General features: G+C 36.9%; 1 protein-coding gene across 4 annotated transcripts in view; it reads left to right on the forward strand.

Moving 5' to 3' along the window:
* Positions 1–18,236, forward strand: part of FNDC1 (fibronectin type III domain containing 1) — a 108,909-nt gene that overhangs the window by 74,643 nt on the left and 16,030 nt on the right. For all 4 annotated transcript variants that reach the window (XM_072643828.1, XM_072643829.1, XM_072643830.1 and 1 more), the window contains 6 exons: positions 294–394; positions 2,960–3,071; positions 3,626–4,021; positions 12,501–12,569; positions 13,926–14,081; positions 17,220–17,450. In XM_072643828.1, coding sequence (XP_072499929.1) covers positions 294–394; positions 2,960–3,071; positions 3,626–4,021; positions 12,501–12,569; positions 13,926–14,081; positions 17,220–17,450 — 1,065 coding nt within the window. The remainder of the gene's footprint in view (positions 1–293; positions 395–2,959; positions 3,072–3,625; positions 4,022–12,500; positions 12,570–13,925; positions 14,082–17,219; positions 17,451–18,236) is intronic.

The following is an 18,236-nucleotide window of genomic DNA, read 5'->3' on the forward strand; positions in this document are numbered from 1 at the left end:
TTAGTTATGTGAAAAATTCATTTCTATAGAATAACTGCTTCTCCAATGATGCAGAACAACCAAGCCATTATTGTGCTCTTAATATTCTTAAACATGTTAAAACTTCAACAAGCTTCAGAAGAAAATGTATAAGTCACATAAGACCATTTGCAACCTGATACCTCCAGTAGTGGTTTCCAACCCTGGTTGTCCTTCTGTATGTTGTGAAGTATTTCTTTTAAAACTTTGGTATAAAACAAGCTTTCTTGACCTATTGACTTTATTCAGCTCTGTTATTCTCTTGTACTGCATAGGTAATAATGGCAGACCAAATGTAGATGGGAAAGTACTTCCGGGTAGTAATGGACAACTAAGTGGACAGAGAATTATCAATGGCCCTCAAGGAACAAAGTGGGTAGGGTAAACTTCTTTACAAATACAAGATGTTTTGATGCTATTGAAGGAAAAGAAATGGTAGTTCTGTGGAAAAATAGATACAGTGATCTTCCTTGTTCTTAACTATAGCCAAGGCTAATGAGCACTTTTCATCAGATCTCCTTATGGCTTTCCTAATAATTACTGTGGCTAGAACCAATGGTGTGTATTGTTAATTGCTTGATGTTTAAACCAGGATTGCTTTCACTGGTTTAGGACTATGAGAAGTTACACTTTTCAAAAAAAAGAACACTTCATTAAAAAAAAAAAAACAAGCAACCTTCAGTTATAGATCCAATAGGAGAGGCAATTTAGTGTAGTAGATAGGAAACTAACTTCAAAGCCAAGAAGACTTGGGTTCAAGTCCCACCTAGTTGTGTGACCCATATATCTATCATATAACCTTTCCACGCTTTAAGCAACTCTCTAAGATTATCAGCTGTAGAGAAGGTGCAGACTTGTTTTGGTAGAAGAAACATATTTCCCCCAGGAATTTCCTATACCAATGAAATCACAGATCTAGTCTTTATTCCCTAATTTTGTGCATACTGTCTGCAATGCAAATATGAAAAATGTTATAGTCTCTTTTCTTGAGTAGCTTACATTGTAATGGAGGTAGTGATGAGATATGACTAGTTTATGAATTAGTATGATACAAGATAGAATGTGGCAATATCAAAGGAGAGCCAAACAAAATTCCATGAGAAATTCTCTTCCATTGAAGAGAATTCTCTTTTATCTGTAGTGATGGAATACTTCTTGGAAGAGGAATCATGTTCAACAGAGGAAGATGAAAGGGAAGAATTCATTCCTTCCAAGGCAGGGGGGTTGGGGGGGATTCTGTATCCAAAAAATGATTAAAGGTATGGGAATAGGACTGGAAATAATAAGAAGAGCTGATAGGGAAGAAACTAGTTTGGCCAGAAGGTAAGGTATGTGAAGGAGAGCAGTAAGAGAAGCAAGATTATTGAAGGCACTGAATGTCAAGTCCCGGTGCTTTATTATCTCTCAAAAACTCAAAGGATCAGGAATTAGGAAGAGTACATGATAACACCAAAATGCCCAGCTTTCAAAAAATAAGGATCTTTAGAAGTGTTTCAGGTATAGGCAATATGAAAGTACATCTGGTACTTTTCTAAGATAAGAACTCTTCAAAACTCATGGAAATGGAATAGATTAAATATGCCCCCAAATGAAGTATTGCATGTATGGGTGTGCACACACACACACATACACACAATTTTTATTTGGAAGCAGTGAATATAAGTAAATCTTAATTTAACTATCAATATAGCAACAAACACAATATCTTTATAACTATTATAGATTCTCCATCATTACTTGTTTATTAATGAATTGATAAGCCAAGCATAATTCTATTCATTGTAGAGAATGTCAGTCTTGTTTGTACAAAGAGTGAGCGATTTTTTCATGTATAGGGTATTAAATTGTGGGAATCTGTGCATACATGTTATAGGGCATTAAGTGACCCATTGCTTATGTTCCTTTTATTATGACCAGTGTTATTTTAGTATTAACAACACTTTTGAAAGCACTGGAATCTAGCACTCAGTTAAAATTGGCTACCTTTAATATTGATGGCAGAGAGGAGGAAGGCATATCCTAGCTTAACAAAGAAGTTTTTCTTTTCATGAGTATATCAAAGAATGAAATTCTCATTGCCTTGACTTTTAGATTTATAAAAGAAATGTGATTATCAGTATAAGGACTATTTTCACAATCTATCCTGGGCATCCCTCCACTAACATCCTTTCCCACCGCATAGATTCTAGATTCTCAGAGGTTATTTTGCCAGATCCCATAATGTACAAAAAGACTTTGATTATGGACCAGTGTGGGACCAAATATCTTTTATATGAGAACCAACTTAGCTTAGTTTGGAAAGACTACTTGCCAGTTTGCTCACCAGGTGAATGGGTTAGCCATAGAAATTCTTTAAAATCGTTTAAAATTAAGCTATAAAAGGAGCTGACTGACATCTGTATCAGTGGAGTCAGCACCTGTACTGATAGAATTAGAGATATCTGAAGTATAAAAGAATCCTGAAGGCTTAATATTTATGAAAATGTTTACAAAAGAAAAATTAGGCTTAATGATAAATTATTAGCATTGTCATGAGGGGACTTTTTGTTCCTTATATTAAATTAAAATATTAGGTTATAAAATGCTTACAGTAGTTCAGGGAATGGAAATATATGGGAAATATATGGGTAAGATTATTTTTAGTCTTCATTGAAAATAGTTTCAGAATTGTAAAGACAAGTATGCAAATATGCAATTAAAATGCAAGCTATGACGGGGAACATCTTTCCCTTCAATTTAAAGTTAAAAATGCAGAATATAAAAGATGAATATGTTTCCCCTAATTTTTTAAAATCATGAACACTAGAGACAGGAAGATTCTTGCTTGTTCACATTTGATCTTCCTTTCATGAGAGCCTCCTATGTAAATCTCTTGGACCAATGAATAAAAATCGAAGCAGAACCAACACTTTCTTTTTCCTTTCATTTTGTTGGCTAATAGACTGTGGATCTTGACCGGGGGTTGGTATTAAATTCAGAAGGAAGGCATCTCCAGGACTCTCATGGAAATCCTCTTCGGGTTAAACTAGGAGGTGATGGTCGGACAATTGTGGGTAAGTGAAACTGGACTTTTTGAAAGACCTACTTAAAAAATCTCCATTGAGAATATGATTCAATAAGAGACTATCATGGCTGAGAGCAGAGATAAAAGCTAAGAAGTGTCATATCTCTGTTCCATCTTCATCTTTTTTTTTTTTTTGGATGGGGAAAGCAAGGCAATGGGGTTAAGTGACTTGCCCAAGGTCACACAGCTAGCAAGTGTCAAGTGTTTGAGGCTGACTTTAAACTTAGATCCTCCTAACACCAGGGCCTGTGATCTGTTATTCATTTTATAACATAACTGCCTCTCTCCATACAGATACAGATAGTTAGATATGAAATTTCTCCACAGAACCCTTGGGGTAGACCACTCTCTAATGAGAGCTTAAACTCAGAAGCTACCAAAAGTGGCTTATGTTTCTGATAGTCTAGAAATAATCCTCCTAAATCATTTTGCTTTTATGGTTGTAGATTTTTTTTAGGCTCAGCCTAACCTATAAAAGATCATGACTAAATCTGCAATTTATACCCGTAGCCATGGCGTGATGTCTTTTGTTGTTGTTTCTAGATATGGGAGGGACTCCAGTGGTGAGCCCTGATGGACTCCCCTTATTTGGTCAGGGACGGCATGGCAAGCCTTTGGCTAGTCCCCAGGATAAGCCTGTATTAAGCCTTGGAGGGAAGCCATTGATGGGTTTGGAGGTTATCAAAACAACCAAAACACCCACAACTACATCAACAACTCGTCCCACTACAACTAAGGCAACTACAACTACCACCACCACCACCACCACCACAACCACCACCACTCCTGCAACCACGACCACCACCACCTCTGTGCCAACAACTCCTGAGCCAACTATTCCAGTCCCAACCTGTCCTCCAGGCACCCTTGAACAGCATGATGATTATGGTAACTTACTAATGGGAGCAGATGGCATGCCTAAATGCTACCCCGAGGAAGGTAAGCTTCTTTTATATTACTCTAATTCTCTGTATTGGGATACTTGCATTTCAGATGAGCTCTGTCATGTAAAAAGTACTGTATATTTATTTCTCTTTGTACTTATCAGAACAGATTGCAAACTCTAGAGAGTACAGGGAATGGTTTCGCACTAAGTTGACATTTGTATTAAGCCATGTGAATGAAAAAACTGAAATCTGAAATGTGCAGAGATGTTCAGTTAAATCAGGGGTTCTTAACCTTTTGCGTGTCATGGACCCCCTGCCCCTGGCACTCTAGTAAAACCTATGGACCCCTTCTTAGAATATTTTTAAATGTATAAAATAAAATACATGGGATTATGATGAAAAATAATCCTACTGAAATAAAATTATCAAAATATTTTTTAAACAAGTTCATAGACCACAGGTTAAGAACTCCTGCCTAAATATTGCCATTTTTCTCATGAGTGTGAGAACTACCAGGTTTGGAACATTCCCTGTACTCATGTGCCACCTGTTAACCCCTTGTTTCTGTTACTCCTTTGCCTATTCTACTAGGAGAATGGAAGTCAAACATTTTCCATCACAGGGAAGCTGTGGTATAGCATTTCTTGGGTAGATTGCACTGCCCAAAGAAGAAGCCATCCTGGCTTTAAGTTATGAAAATAAAGAACACGTTCAGTTTCCCAGCTTCCTATTGAAATGAAATATGGTGTCTTTGCTATGCATTTGAATTTAAGCAGAACAGCTTGAAATTTTTTAATGATCAGTCTGTCAAAGTGTTTGCCCAGCAGCCATGACCAGGGATGGGCATAAAAAAAAAATGTAACCAGAATGAGAACTGTAGAAGCCAGATATGCCTGTGGGAAAGCTCCAAATCAAAGAGAATATTTGACATCTGAGAACTTCTCCTAAGGAATCATGAGAAAACAAAATAAAATTATAGAAGTCTTCTGGGAAAAGAGGATCATTCCAAAGAAAATGTGCCTTTCATATGCATGGTGAGTATAAAGCAAAGTTTATTTTTGAATTCTTTACACAAAACATTTTGTTCAGTCACTCATATTTATGTCGTTATTCTCCATGCTCACATTTAGTGCTATGATTTAAAAAACCAAAGTAACATTAGCAATAATTATTGTTTGACAATAAATGTTTTCTAAGGGGATAGCTAGGTGGTGCAATGGATAGAGTGCTAGGTGTGGAGTTAGGAAGACCTGAGTTCAAATTTGGCCTCAGACTCTTATTAGCTGTATGATCGCTTAGCCCTGTTTGTTTCAGTTTCCTCATTGATAAAATGAGCTAGAGAAGGAAAGGGCAAACCACTCCAGTATTTTTACCAAAATAACCCCAAATGGGATCATGAAGAGTCAGACACAACTGAAAAAATGACTGCACAACAAATGCTATATTAGGGAGGTTTTGACTTTTGTTTGATTTTTTTGCAGGAGAAAGAGAGTTGGATTTGGAGTTAGAGAACCTGGGTTCAAATTCTAGCTCTGCTACTTATTCCCTGCGTGACCTTGTTCTCATTCCTCCTCATCTGTAAAATCAAAGGGTGGAATTAAGATGAGCTTTGAGGTCCCTCTCAGCTCTGAATCTTTGATCCTATCTGTGAAGGACATTTCAGTTTGATCTTCTCATACACAAGTAGTGGTAGAATAGACAGAGAGTTGGCCTTAAGGTCCTGACATTCACTAGCTGTGTGACCTTGGGCAAATCACTTAACCCTTGCAGTTCTACTACTGTATGGCTGGTAGAAGAAGTGAGGCTCCTTACACATCAGTGAGATCACAGGACCAATTGTTGTCCTTATCCCTTTTTACTTACTTAGTGGTTTTCTGAGTAATTAACTTTAAGTGGAATGTTTGTAATGAAAGTGGATACCATGAATCAGAGTCACAGAATCAAAGAAACTGAGTAAAAAGGGATTTCAGAAGCTAATTGCTACCATTCCTATGTGAATGAATAGGAATTCTTGGCTTTATACCAGATAGGAAGCTATTGAGTTTCCGCTTGAAATTCTCTGGGGAGGTAGAATCCTTCCAGGAAGCACTCTAATTATGGGGAAGCTTTTTTCTTATACTGAACCTAAATCTGCCTTTAATTTCTTTTTAAAATTTAAAAAAATTATTTAGTATTTTCTCCCAGTTACATGTAAAAACAATTTTTAACATTCGCTTTTAAAATTTTGAGTTCCAGTTTCTCTCCCTTTTCCCCAATCCACTTCCCTCATTGAGAAAGCAAGAAATTCTATATAGGTTATACATGTGTAGTCATGCAAAACATTTCTATATTATTCATGTTGTGAAAGAAAACATAGGCCAAAAAAACCTCATGAAAAATAAAGAAAGTTTGAAAAGCATACTTTAATCTGTATTCATACACTATCAGTTCTTTCTCTGGGGATGGATAAGCATTTTTCGTCATAAGTCCTTCAGAGTTGTCTTGGATCATTGTGTTGCTGAGAACAGCTAAGTCATTCACAGCTAATAATCATCTTACAATATTACTGTTACTTTGTACACAGTACATTTCACTTTGTATCAGTCCATGTAAGTCTTTCCAGGTGTTTCTGAGAGCATCCTGCTCATCATTTCTTATAGCACAATAGTGTTTGATTACAATGACATACCACAATTTATTTAGCCATTCCCCAATTGATGGGCATCCCCTCAATTTCCAAATCTTTGCCACCAGAAAAGAGCTGCTATAAATATTTTTGTACATATAGGTTGTTTTCCTTTTTTTAAATTTCTTTTTGGATACAGACCTAATAGAGGTTTTGCTAGGTCAAAGGGCATGCATAGTTTCATTGCCCTTTGTACATAGTTCCAAAATGATCTAAAGAATGGTTGAATCAGTTCACAACTCCACCAGCAGTGCATTAATGTCTCATTTTCCCCACATCTCCTCCAATATTTGTCATTTTCCTTATCTGTCCTATTAGTCAATCTAAAAGGTATGAGGTAGTACCTCAGAATTGTTTTAATTTGCATTTCTCTAATCAGTAGTGATTTAGGGCATTTTTCATACAATTATAGATAGCTTTGATTACTTCATCTGAAAACTGTCACCCCATGTACCTAATCATTTGCCAAATCTTGTCATTTCAACATCTCCCATTTGTGTGAGTCTCTCCTCACTCACACAACCACTACCCCAGACCAGACTTTCATCCCCCACTCATCTGGAATATTGCAATAACCTTTGAACAAGCCTCTATATCTTAACCCTCTCCTCCATAGCTATAAGAATAATTTTACTTAAGTGTGTATGTGACCATTTCACCCCCTTTCCTCAGTTAACCCCCTGTTACCTGTAAGATCAGGAATAGACTCCTTTGTTTGCCTTTTAAAAGTTCTTCACACCCTAGCCCCTTCCTGCTATGCTAATCTTCATACTTTCCTCGATCTACTCTTGACTCAGCCATACTGGCCTCTATGCTGTTCCTCAGACATAATCCTCTCCATCTCTGTAACTCTATGCTGGCTATGCCTCCTGCCTGGACACCCTTCCTCCTCACTTTCACCTCTTGGAATTTCTGGCTTCCTTGAAGCCCCAACCCAAATGTGACCTTTTGAGAGACACCTTTGCCAGTTCCCTCCGTGGCTCTGGAGCATCATAACAACACTGTGGGACAGGTGCTATTATTATTTCAATTTTGCATATTGGGAACCTAAGACTGAGAGAGGTTAGATTCATTCTCCCAGGGTCACAGAGCTAATGGCGGCAGAATTTGAATTCAGATTTTCCTGTATCCAAGTCCAAGAGCAATGACAATAATATTTATCATCACTGAAAAATCATCACGAAATAATAATAATAGTGACATTTGCCAAGTGCTTTCAAGTTTACAAAGTGTTTTTTTCTGACGCTATCACATTTGAGTTTCCTCCCCTCCCACTTCATAGGGTTCCCACAGATCACAGAGTCTGGCAGGGTTTAGATAGACTTTGGTGCATGTGGGGGCAGCCGAGCTAAGATCAAAGAAATTCTTACCAGAAGTTTGACCCCCAGATGATAAATATTTCTGGCAAAAGCAAATCACAAAGTAGTTTATTAAGGCATAAAGGGGTTACAATATGGATTGGGAGGGAGGGAATGATCACACTGAAGAGAGCTTGGCTCTTTGTGGGGAGGGGGAATCTACATCTATATTCATAGCCATACACACACATGCATGTGCACACAAGCACTCACACGTAACTTGTTTTATGCACATATGTGCACGTCTATAAAAATGCATGATTCATGCATATATGTAAGCACAGCTATACATATATACATGTATATACACATAAATGTATATTATGTGTATATGCCTAAACATTTATATTGTATACATAACACATTCACATAAAATATATTACAAACTTATTTTTGTATTTTTATTTGGTTGTTCTGTATCTTCAGTTTTCTTATTTTTTATTCATCTTGACTTTTCCATTAAATAATCGCCTTGTGATTAAGATGGTTTCTGTTCATTTAGAAATTCATTTTCAATAAACAAATATTAATTTACTTTACATCACACCCCTCTGCCTTGGAAAAAAATAAAAAACAAGATTCTTATAAAAAATATGCAGTTAAGTAAAACAAATTCCCAATTGACCTTATAAAAACATCTGTCTCATTCTGTACCTTGAGTCCCTCCCTCACCTCCCTTGTCAGGAAGTAGGTAGGAAGCATTTTTCATCATTGGTCCTTTAGAATCATGGTTGGTCACTGCATCAGTTGGAGTTCTGAAGTCTTTCAGATTTGTCTTTATAATTGTTCCCTGGTTCTGCTCACTTCGCACGTCATTATTTCACTCAGGTCTCTGAAACAGTCTCTTATTATTTTTCATGGCATACTAATATTCTGTTACATTCATTTGTCAAATTTTGTTCAGCCATTGCCCAAATGATTAATAGCACCTTAATTTTCAGTTCCTTGCTACTATAAAAAGAGCTGCTATAAATATATATTTTATACACGAGTTCTTTTTTTTTTTGTCTTTGATCTCCTTGAGGTTTAAGCCTGGCAGTAGCCTGGCAATGATCCTATCATTGGATCAAGGGTAGGGGTTCAGTCAATATGGTTGATTATTTTGGTCACTCTGTCAGTTAAAAAGTAATAAAATACATTTTTCCTTCATTTTCAGGATCCTTCTCTTCAGTATGTTTGATTGTGATGTATTTGGTTGGAGATGTTATGCCCAGAGCTTTGGAAATCTAAAGCACCTGTTCTTGAAACCTTCCTGGCCCTTAATTATCCTACCAGCAAAGTAGCTAAAGGAGGATTTTACTTGATCTGAGCCAGCTGTTTCTCTCCTGTTTGAAAAGACCTTGATGTCATCATAATGGAAATTCTCTCTAACAATAAGATTACAATGCTTCTATATTTCAGTAATACCTTTCATGAATTGCTGTGATCAAAAATAAATTCATGCCTCGATGGCCACCAATCTTCTAGTGATGAACTTATGCACCGAAGCTTGTTTTCTGTTGAGATAGCCTGAGAAAACTTGGAGTCCCCTTGACATCATGATCTTGGAAAAGGACTTTAGTGAATCTCAAGTATTTTTGATTCACTGGACTTCTGTCTTCCATTCAAACCTAAGTTGAAAATAATATTTTTCATGAAGTAAGTCTAGTTCAAGAGAATAAACCCCCATTATAGGAGATTAATAATTGATAACTGGCTTTTAATATCATGAAGTTAAAGACTTTGTCATTGATGATGGATGTATCTATCTTCTAAACTTTAACTTTTGAATTCTTCAAAATGTAATCGTGTGGACGTTTGACCATTCTGCTTAGAAATTTATGCCATTATTTTCTGAATATCAGATCAGGATATTGTCTCTGCTAGTGATTCTTTTCTCATAGGATCAAGATGGCACTGTTCCAGAAAAGTCATTCCAGACTCCATTAATTTTGAAGGAAAGGCTTTTCATTATTCTGCAGGGTGATTTCCGAATGACCCATTGAGTTTAAAGATTACACATCCTGTGATGATCAGTCACTGTTTGAAAACCAAAATAAAAGGATTCTGTTGGTCAAATGAACACATCTGAATATGTTATCACTCAGAGGAATCATATTTGACACCAGGAAACCACAAAGGGAATTATATGGACTTTTAACCTTCCCTCCTGTTTACTTTAGGATGTAAAAATGACTACATTTTACTTATTTGATATGACTGAGGATATTAAGTCAATGGAAGAAATCTGGCCACATGCTAAGGAAAAGCAGTATTTCTGCACCTAAAAATTCAATATATGAAAAGAAGAAAAGACCAGCTATATAAAAACCACCTAAACTCATGGTATAGTGGACCTTAAAGCTATCAGATTTGAACCATCTTGGGAACGTGCTCTCTTGGCCTGAAGAAAAATTGTGTGTGGTAGTTTACATCCTGTCCAGGGGGTGAATGATTCAGGCTTCTTGCTTCTCAACATTAGCGGAACTCATCAAGAGGCTCAGAGGATCATGTCTTACCTCAACAGCAGTATTGGCACTCTCATGGGGACTGCCAAATAGTGGTCAAATATTTCCACAGAGTAAACATCCAGCTGTTCCACATTTTAACAAGATATTCTTTATGTATAGTCAGGGTTTATTTGGGCATCAACATTACCTTAGTTCTATCCAGGCTTTGAAAAAAATCAGGTTAACATCATTAGGTGTGAAAAATTTTGGCAATTCATCCTCATTGATGTTCTAAAAATGAAAACAGTAAGAATTGTTTGTGCCATTTTCATTTTCTTTCTAGAACTAATGCATTATAATACACCAGCCCTCTATCCACACTGCCTTCAGGTCACTTGCATACACCAGTAACTTAGGAGAATGCAGTAATACATTCCTTATCCTAAAACCTGGATGTCTTTTGTTTTTCCTTTGCATACTTGGTTCTGTGTGAGTCCCACTACTCTCACAGAAAGAAAGAAAGAAAACAGAAAACATCTATATATTTGTTGGCTCACTTACTATTTTATTCTAATAAGGCAGTGGTAGAATTTGTAGCAGAAATCAAGGGTGTCTGGTGTCTAAACAACTTTCCTTAAGTCAGTATTCTTATGTCTGTGATTCCTGGCTCTGTAACTGATTTGCTTGGGGCGGGGAGGGGGTCAGCTTAATTGTTCTGTACCTCAGTTTTTCTTTTCATAAAAATAGGAAAATGATGCTGGCTGATATCCTGAAGGACAAACGACTAATTATTAATGACTGAAAGAAATACACTGGCAAAGTTGAACCACTTAACTGCAATGGACTATTCATTAACAAGGAGAGAGTTGAAAAATTCTCCAAGAATTTTGTGGAAGTAAAAATAGTTTGTTCAAGGTTTGCTAAGGCAATGGCTTTTCTTCTTTTAAAGGCTGTGCCTATCCTTTCAAATGAAGCAGTGAACTTTTATAATCACTCATTTCACATCTATATTTTATTTGCTAATTATCTTGGTTCTCCAGTTTTCTTTATAGAGGTATGCTGAGCCCAAAGGTAATCTTGGTCATTCAGATCTGTAGGGGTCACAATCTTAATTCAAGAAAAGTAATCAGTCATGGATTCATGTGTAGGATGTGGCACTTTTGCTGCTTATAGTCAGTTCAAGATTGATAAGAGCTGACCCTTTAAATATACTTATGCCAAAATGATGTTATGATAATAGACTCATTTAAACCCCAAACTATCTTTAGGAAAGATCTGTGACTTTTGGCAAAGTATGTCTGACCCTCATTAACAGCTTTAGAATTTTGCATATATAACCAAAAACTTTTTTTGGAGGGGGGCGTCCTGGAGAGAAGTGGGAAGATAAAAGAATGGGGGAACTATGAGGAACAAGGAGGAGTTTGGAAATGAATGTACTTATTGATGTGGGCAATGATTAAAGGGATGGGAAGGTCAGAGAATCCAATCCTCCTACCCAGAAAGGAAGCATTCCTAGGGCCATGGAGCCATCCATGTTGGAGGTGGGGGAGGAAAAGTAGGACAGAGAAGCACACATTTTGGGTGGCTTTGCCATAAAGCTTCCTCTTTCATCCACTGATGCCCCTTTCTTCCCACTCAGATCCCCCAAATGTACAGTTTTATGCCCTAATAATTGGAAAACAGGAGGAATTTTTGTCAGCTACCACAGAGTGGTGGGGCAGGGGGAGAGCTTGGGAACAACTCTGACAATTCTTGAAAGACTCTGTGGGGGGCCAAGTATGGTTTAGCTATGTTGGAGAATCAGAAGGGAAGGAAGGGGAAGGTTTTCCTTCCCCTTGAGCCCAGGTAGTTTTATTTGCCTCCTTCTTGGTATAAAAGATAGAGAACTTGAGAACCAGTACTTGTGATGCTGCTCTCTATTCTGGTGTAGAGTCTGAATTTAGTAGTGAGAATTTAGTCCCTTTGTCATGATTGTGAATGAATTCTTGTGTATCAAGATATAATTCTGTAGGGAGAGAGGGACTAAATAGAAGGAATAAATGTGAGCATTTGGCTACTCTTTTCCTTTGCTTCCAACAGATAATTTCTCTGGGTTGGAGACAGACACAGCAATACCCACGGAAGAAGCTTATGTTGTGTATGATGAAGGTAATAACAGATTGAAGATTTTACAAAAATGAAGTTAATTCCCATCGAAGGACTTTCTGAAATTAGGAAGCAGAGATAACATTTCACTTTCCATTTGTGATTTCATTCATATCCTTCGTCTTCTCTCCCCTCATTTATAGAAATGCTTCATGTGGTTACCTTTTTTGGATTATGCAATCTTTTTTCCATTGATCTTCCTTTCTCTCCTTATCATTTTTCATAAAGCCTTTTGTATTATAGATGTAATTGATCTTCAGCTACAGGATCATATTATTAGCACAGGGCAATTTCCATCTTTACAGGATAGGGGAGTTGTATTTATTAGAAGTAGACTTAAAAATTTAAACAGTGCACATAATAAACTTGTAAGCCTAGAAAGATGTGTGTCCATTGGCCTTTACCAATGGCCAAAAAGAGTGTCTTCCTCAAGGAAGCCTTTACAGCTTCCTTTGCCCCTCAGGTATCTGTTAACTTTTATATCAGCTTGACTCAAAACATGAAATGCTTTAGGAGTGCCATCCTTTTTTAATTTTTAACCTAGTTGTAATCAAGTTTTATATAGTGGCTCCAATCCCAGCTGTTTTAGAATAAACTTGACTAATAAAAATACACATACACATTATTTCAAACACGTTTGAAAGCAAAGAAAAATGTTTTAGCAGCAATGAAAACATTAAGTACCTTTTTAACTGTCTTCATGCAGCTGAGATAATTAAGCATGATGCCATCTTTAAATACCAACAAATTAAGACTCCCTCTCTCCTTTTAAAGAACTGCACAAACCACATGAAGAATGCAATCATATGTTCCATCATATTCCTTCATGGACTGCAGAAGGGAGACATATTTAGTGAAATGAACTAGAGGAGCATTGGAATAAGGGGCTCAAAGATTTCAGTTCCAGTTTTGGCTAGTTAGCTGTGTGACCTTAGGCAAGTCACACAACTTCTCTGGGTCTCAATTTCCTCATCTGTAATATTAGATGATCTTCAAAGCTCCATCCTACTTTTACACTCTGCTTCTCTAAAATCTTAGCACCTCCTTCTCTGTTTCTATGTAATAGAGACAGATGGGTTTGCTTCTTTTGTTGGCCATTGTTAGGGGTGGGGGATGGAAAGAAATGAACTAGAGGGAACAAGACACTATTTTATAAAAAGGTTGAACAAATTACATCTGAATAAATAGTAAGAATGACTGCTTTTATTCACTTCATATTCTATATACCTTTTGGATGAAAAGAAATTGTTTTGAAGTAGAATATTTTTAAAATAAAAACAGTGCCAGTTTACCAGACTACAAATATGGAATTCTTTTCAGGCAAATGCCCTATTACAAAACCATTGTATCATTTTTCAGATTATGAATTTGAAACCACATTGCCTCCAACCACTACCAAGTCCTCAACTACTCCTACTACTACAACAGCTGTACCAAAGGTCATCTCACCAGAGGGGTCAATCAGTTCTTTTCCAGGGGAAGAATTTGATCTGGCTGGAAAGAAACGATTTGTTGGTAAATTTGCTTTCTTTAATAGAATACATATGGTCAAATGGGGTTTTTTTTTTTTGAAGCTACACTGTTTAGTTCCTTAAGTCCCAATCATAACCCTGATTTCTCAGCTACAGCTGTGCAATTTGATGGGAGTTTTCCCCAGATAAACATTTCGCAGCTGTAATAAGTGACTCATTTCAGCTCAGGTGCCCATGAAGTCTCTCTCTAGAAGTGAGAGGAGAAGAGAATGAAGTTTAGAAATGTCTGGCTTTTTAAATCAAACTTAATTTCCCCCCTTAAGATAGCATATCTAAAATAGCAACTCTAAGAGTTCTTATATAATAAACTTTAATATGAAAACATTTCAAAAAATGACATTTTTTCCACTGAAGGTTGTCTAAATATTATTTTAGAAATGTTCTAAAAGATTTAGTAGTTTAACATTTGTAGTAATAGCATTTATATAGTGTTTAAGATTTGCAAAGCACTTCACGTGATAGCGTATTTGATCCTCATAACAACCATGTGAGGTAAGTTCTGTTATTATCTTTATTTTACAGGGAACAAATCTGGGGCAGCTAGGTGGTACGGTGGGGAGAGTACTGGGTCAGGAGGCATGAAAACACCTCCCTGAGCTCAAGTTGAGCCTCAGGCACTCACTAGCTGTGTGACATTGGGCAAGTCATTTGACCTTGTTTGCCTCAGTTTCCTCATCTGTAAAATGACCTGGAGAAAAAAAATGAAAAACCACTCCAGTATCTTGCCAGGAAAACACTAAATGGGGTCATGAAAAGTCAACCATGACTGAAATGACTGACTAACAACAAGTTTTCATGTTGGCAGATATCTGAGGCAGGATGTGAACTCAGGTCTTTGTGATTCCAAAAATCTGACATTCTATCCACGAACCACCTAACTATGTCCTCTACTGCATTTACTGCTATTTGCTGGATGGAGTCACTAGTAGTTATTGAGAATAGCAGTGCAAAATCTTAGAGTTTATAAATTCATAGGATTATAAGTTTAAAACTCGAAGTGACCCCAGCAGTACTGTGAGGAGATTGTCACCTGCCCAAAGTCATGTGACTTTGATAAACATCACCAAATTGAAGTCTAATGACTTCAGAGTCATAGCTCTTCCCATTATATCATGATATTCCTTGTTATTTCTCGACCTCTTTAGAGACTCAAAAATTGGAACCTCCCTCTCTTTGGGGAGGAAAAAACAACAGCGTGCAAAATGGAAAATTTAGACTTCCTATTGTAATGTGATTTGTTGCTGCTATCAGTCATCTTGGCTTAAATCTCCCTTAATAAACTAGTTCCTAACTACTTTACATTACTAAGGAGAGAGAGTGAAGTGCTCAGTTAAAATCATGCTTTTCTGTTTCCAAAACCAATGTTCTGTGGTGAACTGAGGACAGCTCTGGCCATCCAAGACTCTGTTACTGCAGATCAAAACCACACTTCCTTGAATAGCAAGAATCTTAATTTGACTTAACGTTCCTGAGGCAAAATTGTAATATTTTTCTCATGATTGTTCCAGCCCCACCAGATATACTGAAAAAAAGAGTAACTTCCTTTTCTCCCTAAACTTTCATAACAAAAATTGAAATCCACCATGCATTATTATCTGACTCACTGAAGTCCATAAGTACTAAAAGATTCTTTTGCCTGGATGTTTTCAGGGTAGAATGTTCCTGATTGGATTTATTATCGTTGGATTTATGAATTGTGTTTGTTTCAAAAACTGGACAATAGAAAATAATTAAAAATGGAGTCAGGGAAAGTACAAAGCTATTCAATAGAGCAAACTTTGCACTGAAGGAATCTAGTTCCAAAGAGATGAAAGAAATTAATTAGCAATTAATGTATTTGTAAATTCATAGAATGATAGATCTAGAGCTGAAAAGGACCTCAGAGGCCACCTAATCCAATCCCATTGTTTGACAGATGAGGAAACTGAAACTCAGGGAGACTTGCCCAAAGTTATATAGGTAGTAAAGGACAGAGGTGAGATTTTTAACCGGTCATCGGATTAAAAAATGGAGTGTTCTTTCCCTTACACAATGCTGTCCTCCAAGGCATTTTTAGGAATGAACTTGGCAGGGAAGACAATGGATAGACACATGACTGTGTTGTTTGACTCATTTCTTTTTCAAATTCAGGATAGAATTGACCATGTGAAAAAATATTTTGGTTTAGTCCTGCATTTGTTTTTAAATATTGAAATAGCTATGTCTGCCCAAGTGATTAAGCAAAACATTACTTAATTACTTTAGAAATCTTTGAGAAAGACCTGTCAGGTTTGGTAGAAGTCAATAGGTCTTTTGTGGTAATGATAAACTATCATGAAGGTTTTAGATAAATTGATCCATGACTGATCCATAACAGATTATTAAGCACAATTAGAAATATGTAATCCATCCTTAACTTTTGAATTTAATGACTTGGAATAAGAGGCTTCAGGAAGGGAACATTCTGTTCTGGCCAGACTCTTCAAGGGTCTTCCTCTCCCAGATTGATATTTTTTGTGATGGCAAATTAGTCCGTCTTTGTTCTCAATTCTTACCCAGCCCTTTGTCATTGAATGGGCATTGCCTCAGACAGACTGAGAAGACATTAATTTAGAAAGGTCAACGTCATCCACTACATCCTGGGCCATTTTCTTGCAACTGGACTTTCGATCACTCTGGAGGAAAGAGTGAGGCTGATGACTTAGTGCAACTCTAACCGCATTCAAATCCAATCCATGTGTAAATCAAGACATCACCCCATGGTGACGTTGGTCCTCTTTGAAAACAAAGGACAGGCTGTAAGGAACATTGATCAGAGAAAGTATGACAGTGCCTAAGTGGATTTTTGTTTTGTTTCTTGATGACCACACTAGAGATTTCATTCATACTGAGAACTTTAGTGAGAAGTTTCTTTTATCAGTGTGTAGACTCCTTCTCTTCACCTCATAATCTTAGAGTTGCTTGGGCACTAAAAGCTTAAATCACTTCCTCAGAGCCCACAGCCAGTAGATATCAGAGGCAGGATCTGCACCCAGATGTTGTTTCTAAGGCCAGCTCTTGATCTACTTTTCCATACTACCTTCCCTCTGTTTATGACAAAGGCTTTCAGTCATTGGATTGTGTATCTTTTTTTTTATTCCAGCTCCTTATGTGACTTATCTAAATAAAGATCCACTGGCTCCATGTTCTTTGACGGATGCTCTGGACCACTTCCAAGTGGAAAGTTTGGATGAAATCATTCCCAGTGACCTAACAAAGAATGACTTACCTCCTCAGCATGCTCCCCGAAACATCACAGTGGTGGCTGTGGAAGGATGCCACTCCTTTGTTATTGTTGACTGGGACAAATCCTCTCAGGGTGATGTGGTTACAGGTGAGTTGAATGAAACTTGCTTGGTGTTTCTGTACTCAGGAATAGATTCTGGATGAATGCATGAAGGCAGGAAGGGAGAAGGCTTGTATAATAACAGAATACTAGAAAGGTCACAGTCTAATACCTAAGTCATTTGAGGACGAATATGGAGCTTTTTTTTTTAGTTTCCCCTATTACAATTGTTTGTTATGAACAAATGCTTCAGGACCCCAAATTTCTTGGCTGCTCTACAGGTTTCTCTCTTTGGTTCATGAAATCTCAACCAAAATTCAATCTGAATATAAACTGGCTCATAAAACCTCTTGCCAGGACTTAATTTAAAATTATTAGTGATTTTGGCCTATGATGCTCTTTCTTTACTTTATCTGTATGTAGCTTAGGTATTAGGACTATATTTATCTCATAAAAGAGACATCATGAATTCTTTAAGAAAAGGATTGCTACTTGGGCATTTCTTCTTCTGGAGAGTTCCTTACTGGACAATTTGTTCCTTCTAATGTGTGGGTATGTGATGGGGAAAGAAAGACAAGTGAAGTCTAAAATTTTACATTTTCCTTTGTGTTAGTGCTATTGATAAAACCTTTCAAATTTTAAAATTTAAAATTTGCTGTTTATTTCTAATTTTAGCTCTCAAAAAAGAAAATAAAATTTCCAGAAGGCTCCAGGATAATAATTCCATTACGGGGTTTTATACCCTTGAATATCATTTGTGATCCTTGAAAAAAGGCCAGACTTTCTAAGGACTGCTGAGTCAGGTTAAAGAGGCTAAATCCCACAGGGATATAT

The sequence above is a fragment of the Notamacropus eugenii genome, chromosome 2 (assembly GCF_028372415.1).
Source record: "Notamacropus eugenii isolate mMacEug1 chromosome 2, mMacEug1.pri_v2, whole genome shotgun sequence".
Taxonomy (NCBI): domain Eukaryota; kingdom Metazoa; phylum Chordata; class Mammalia; order Diprotodontia; family Macropodidae; genus Notamacropus; species Notamacropus eugenii.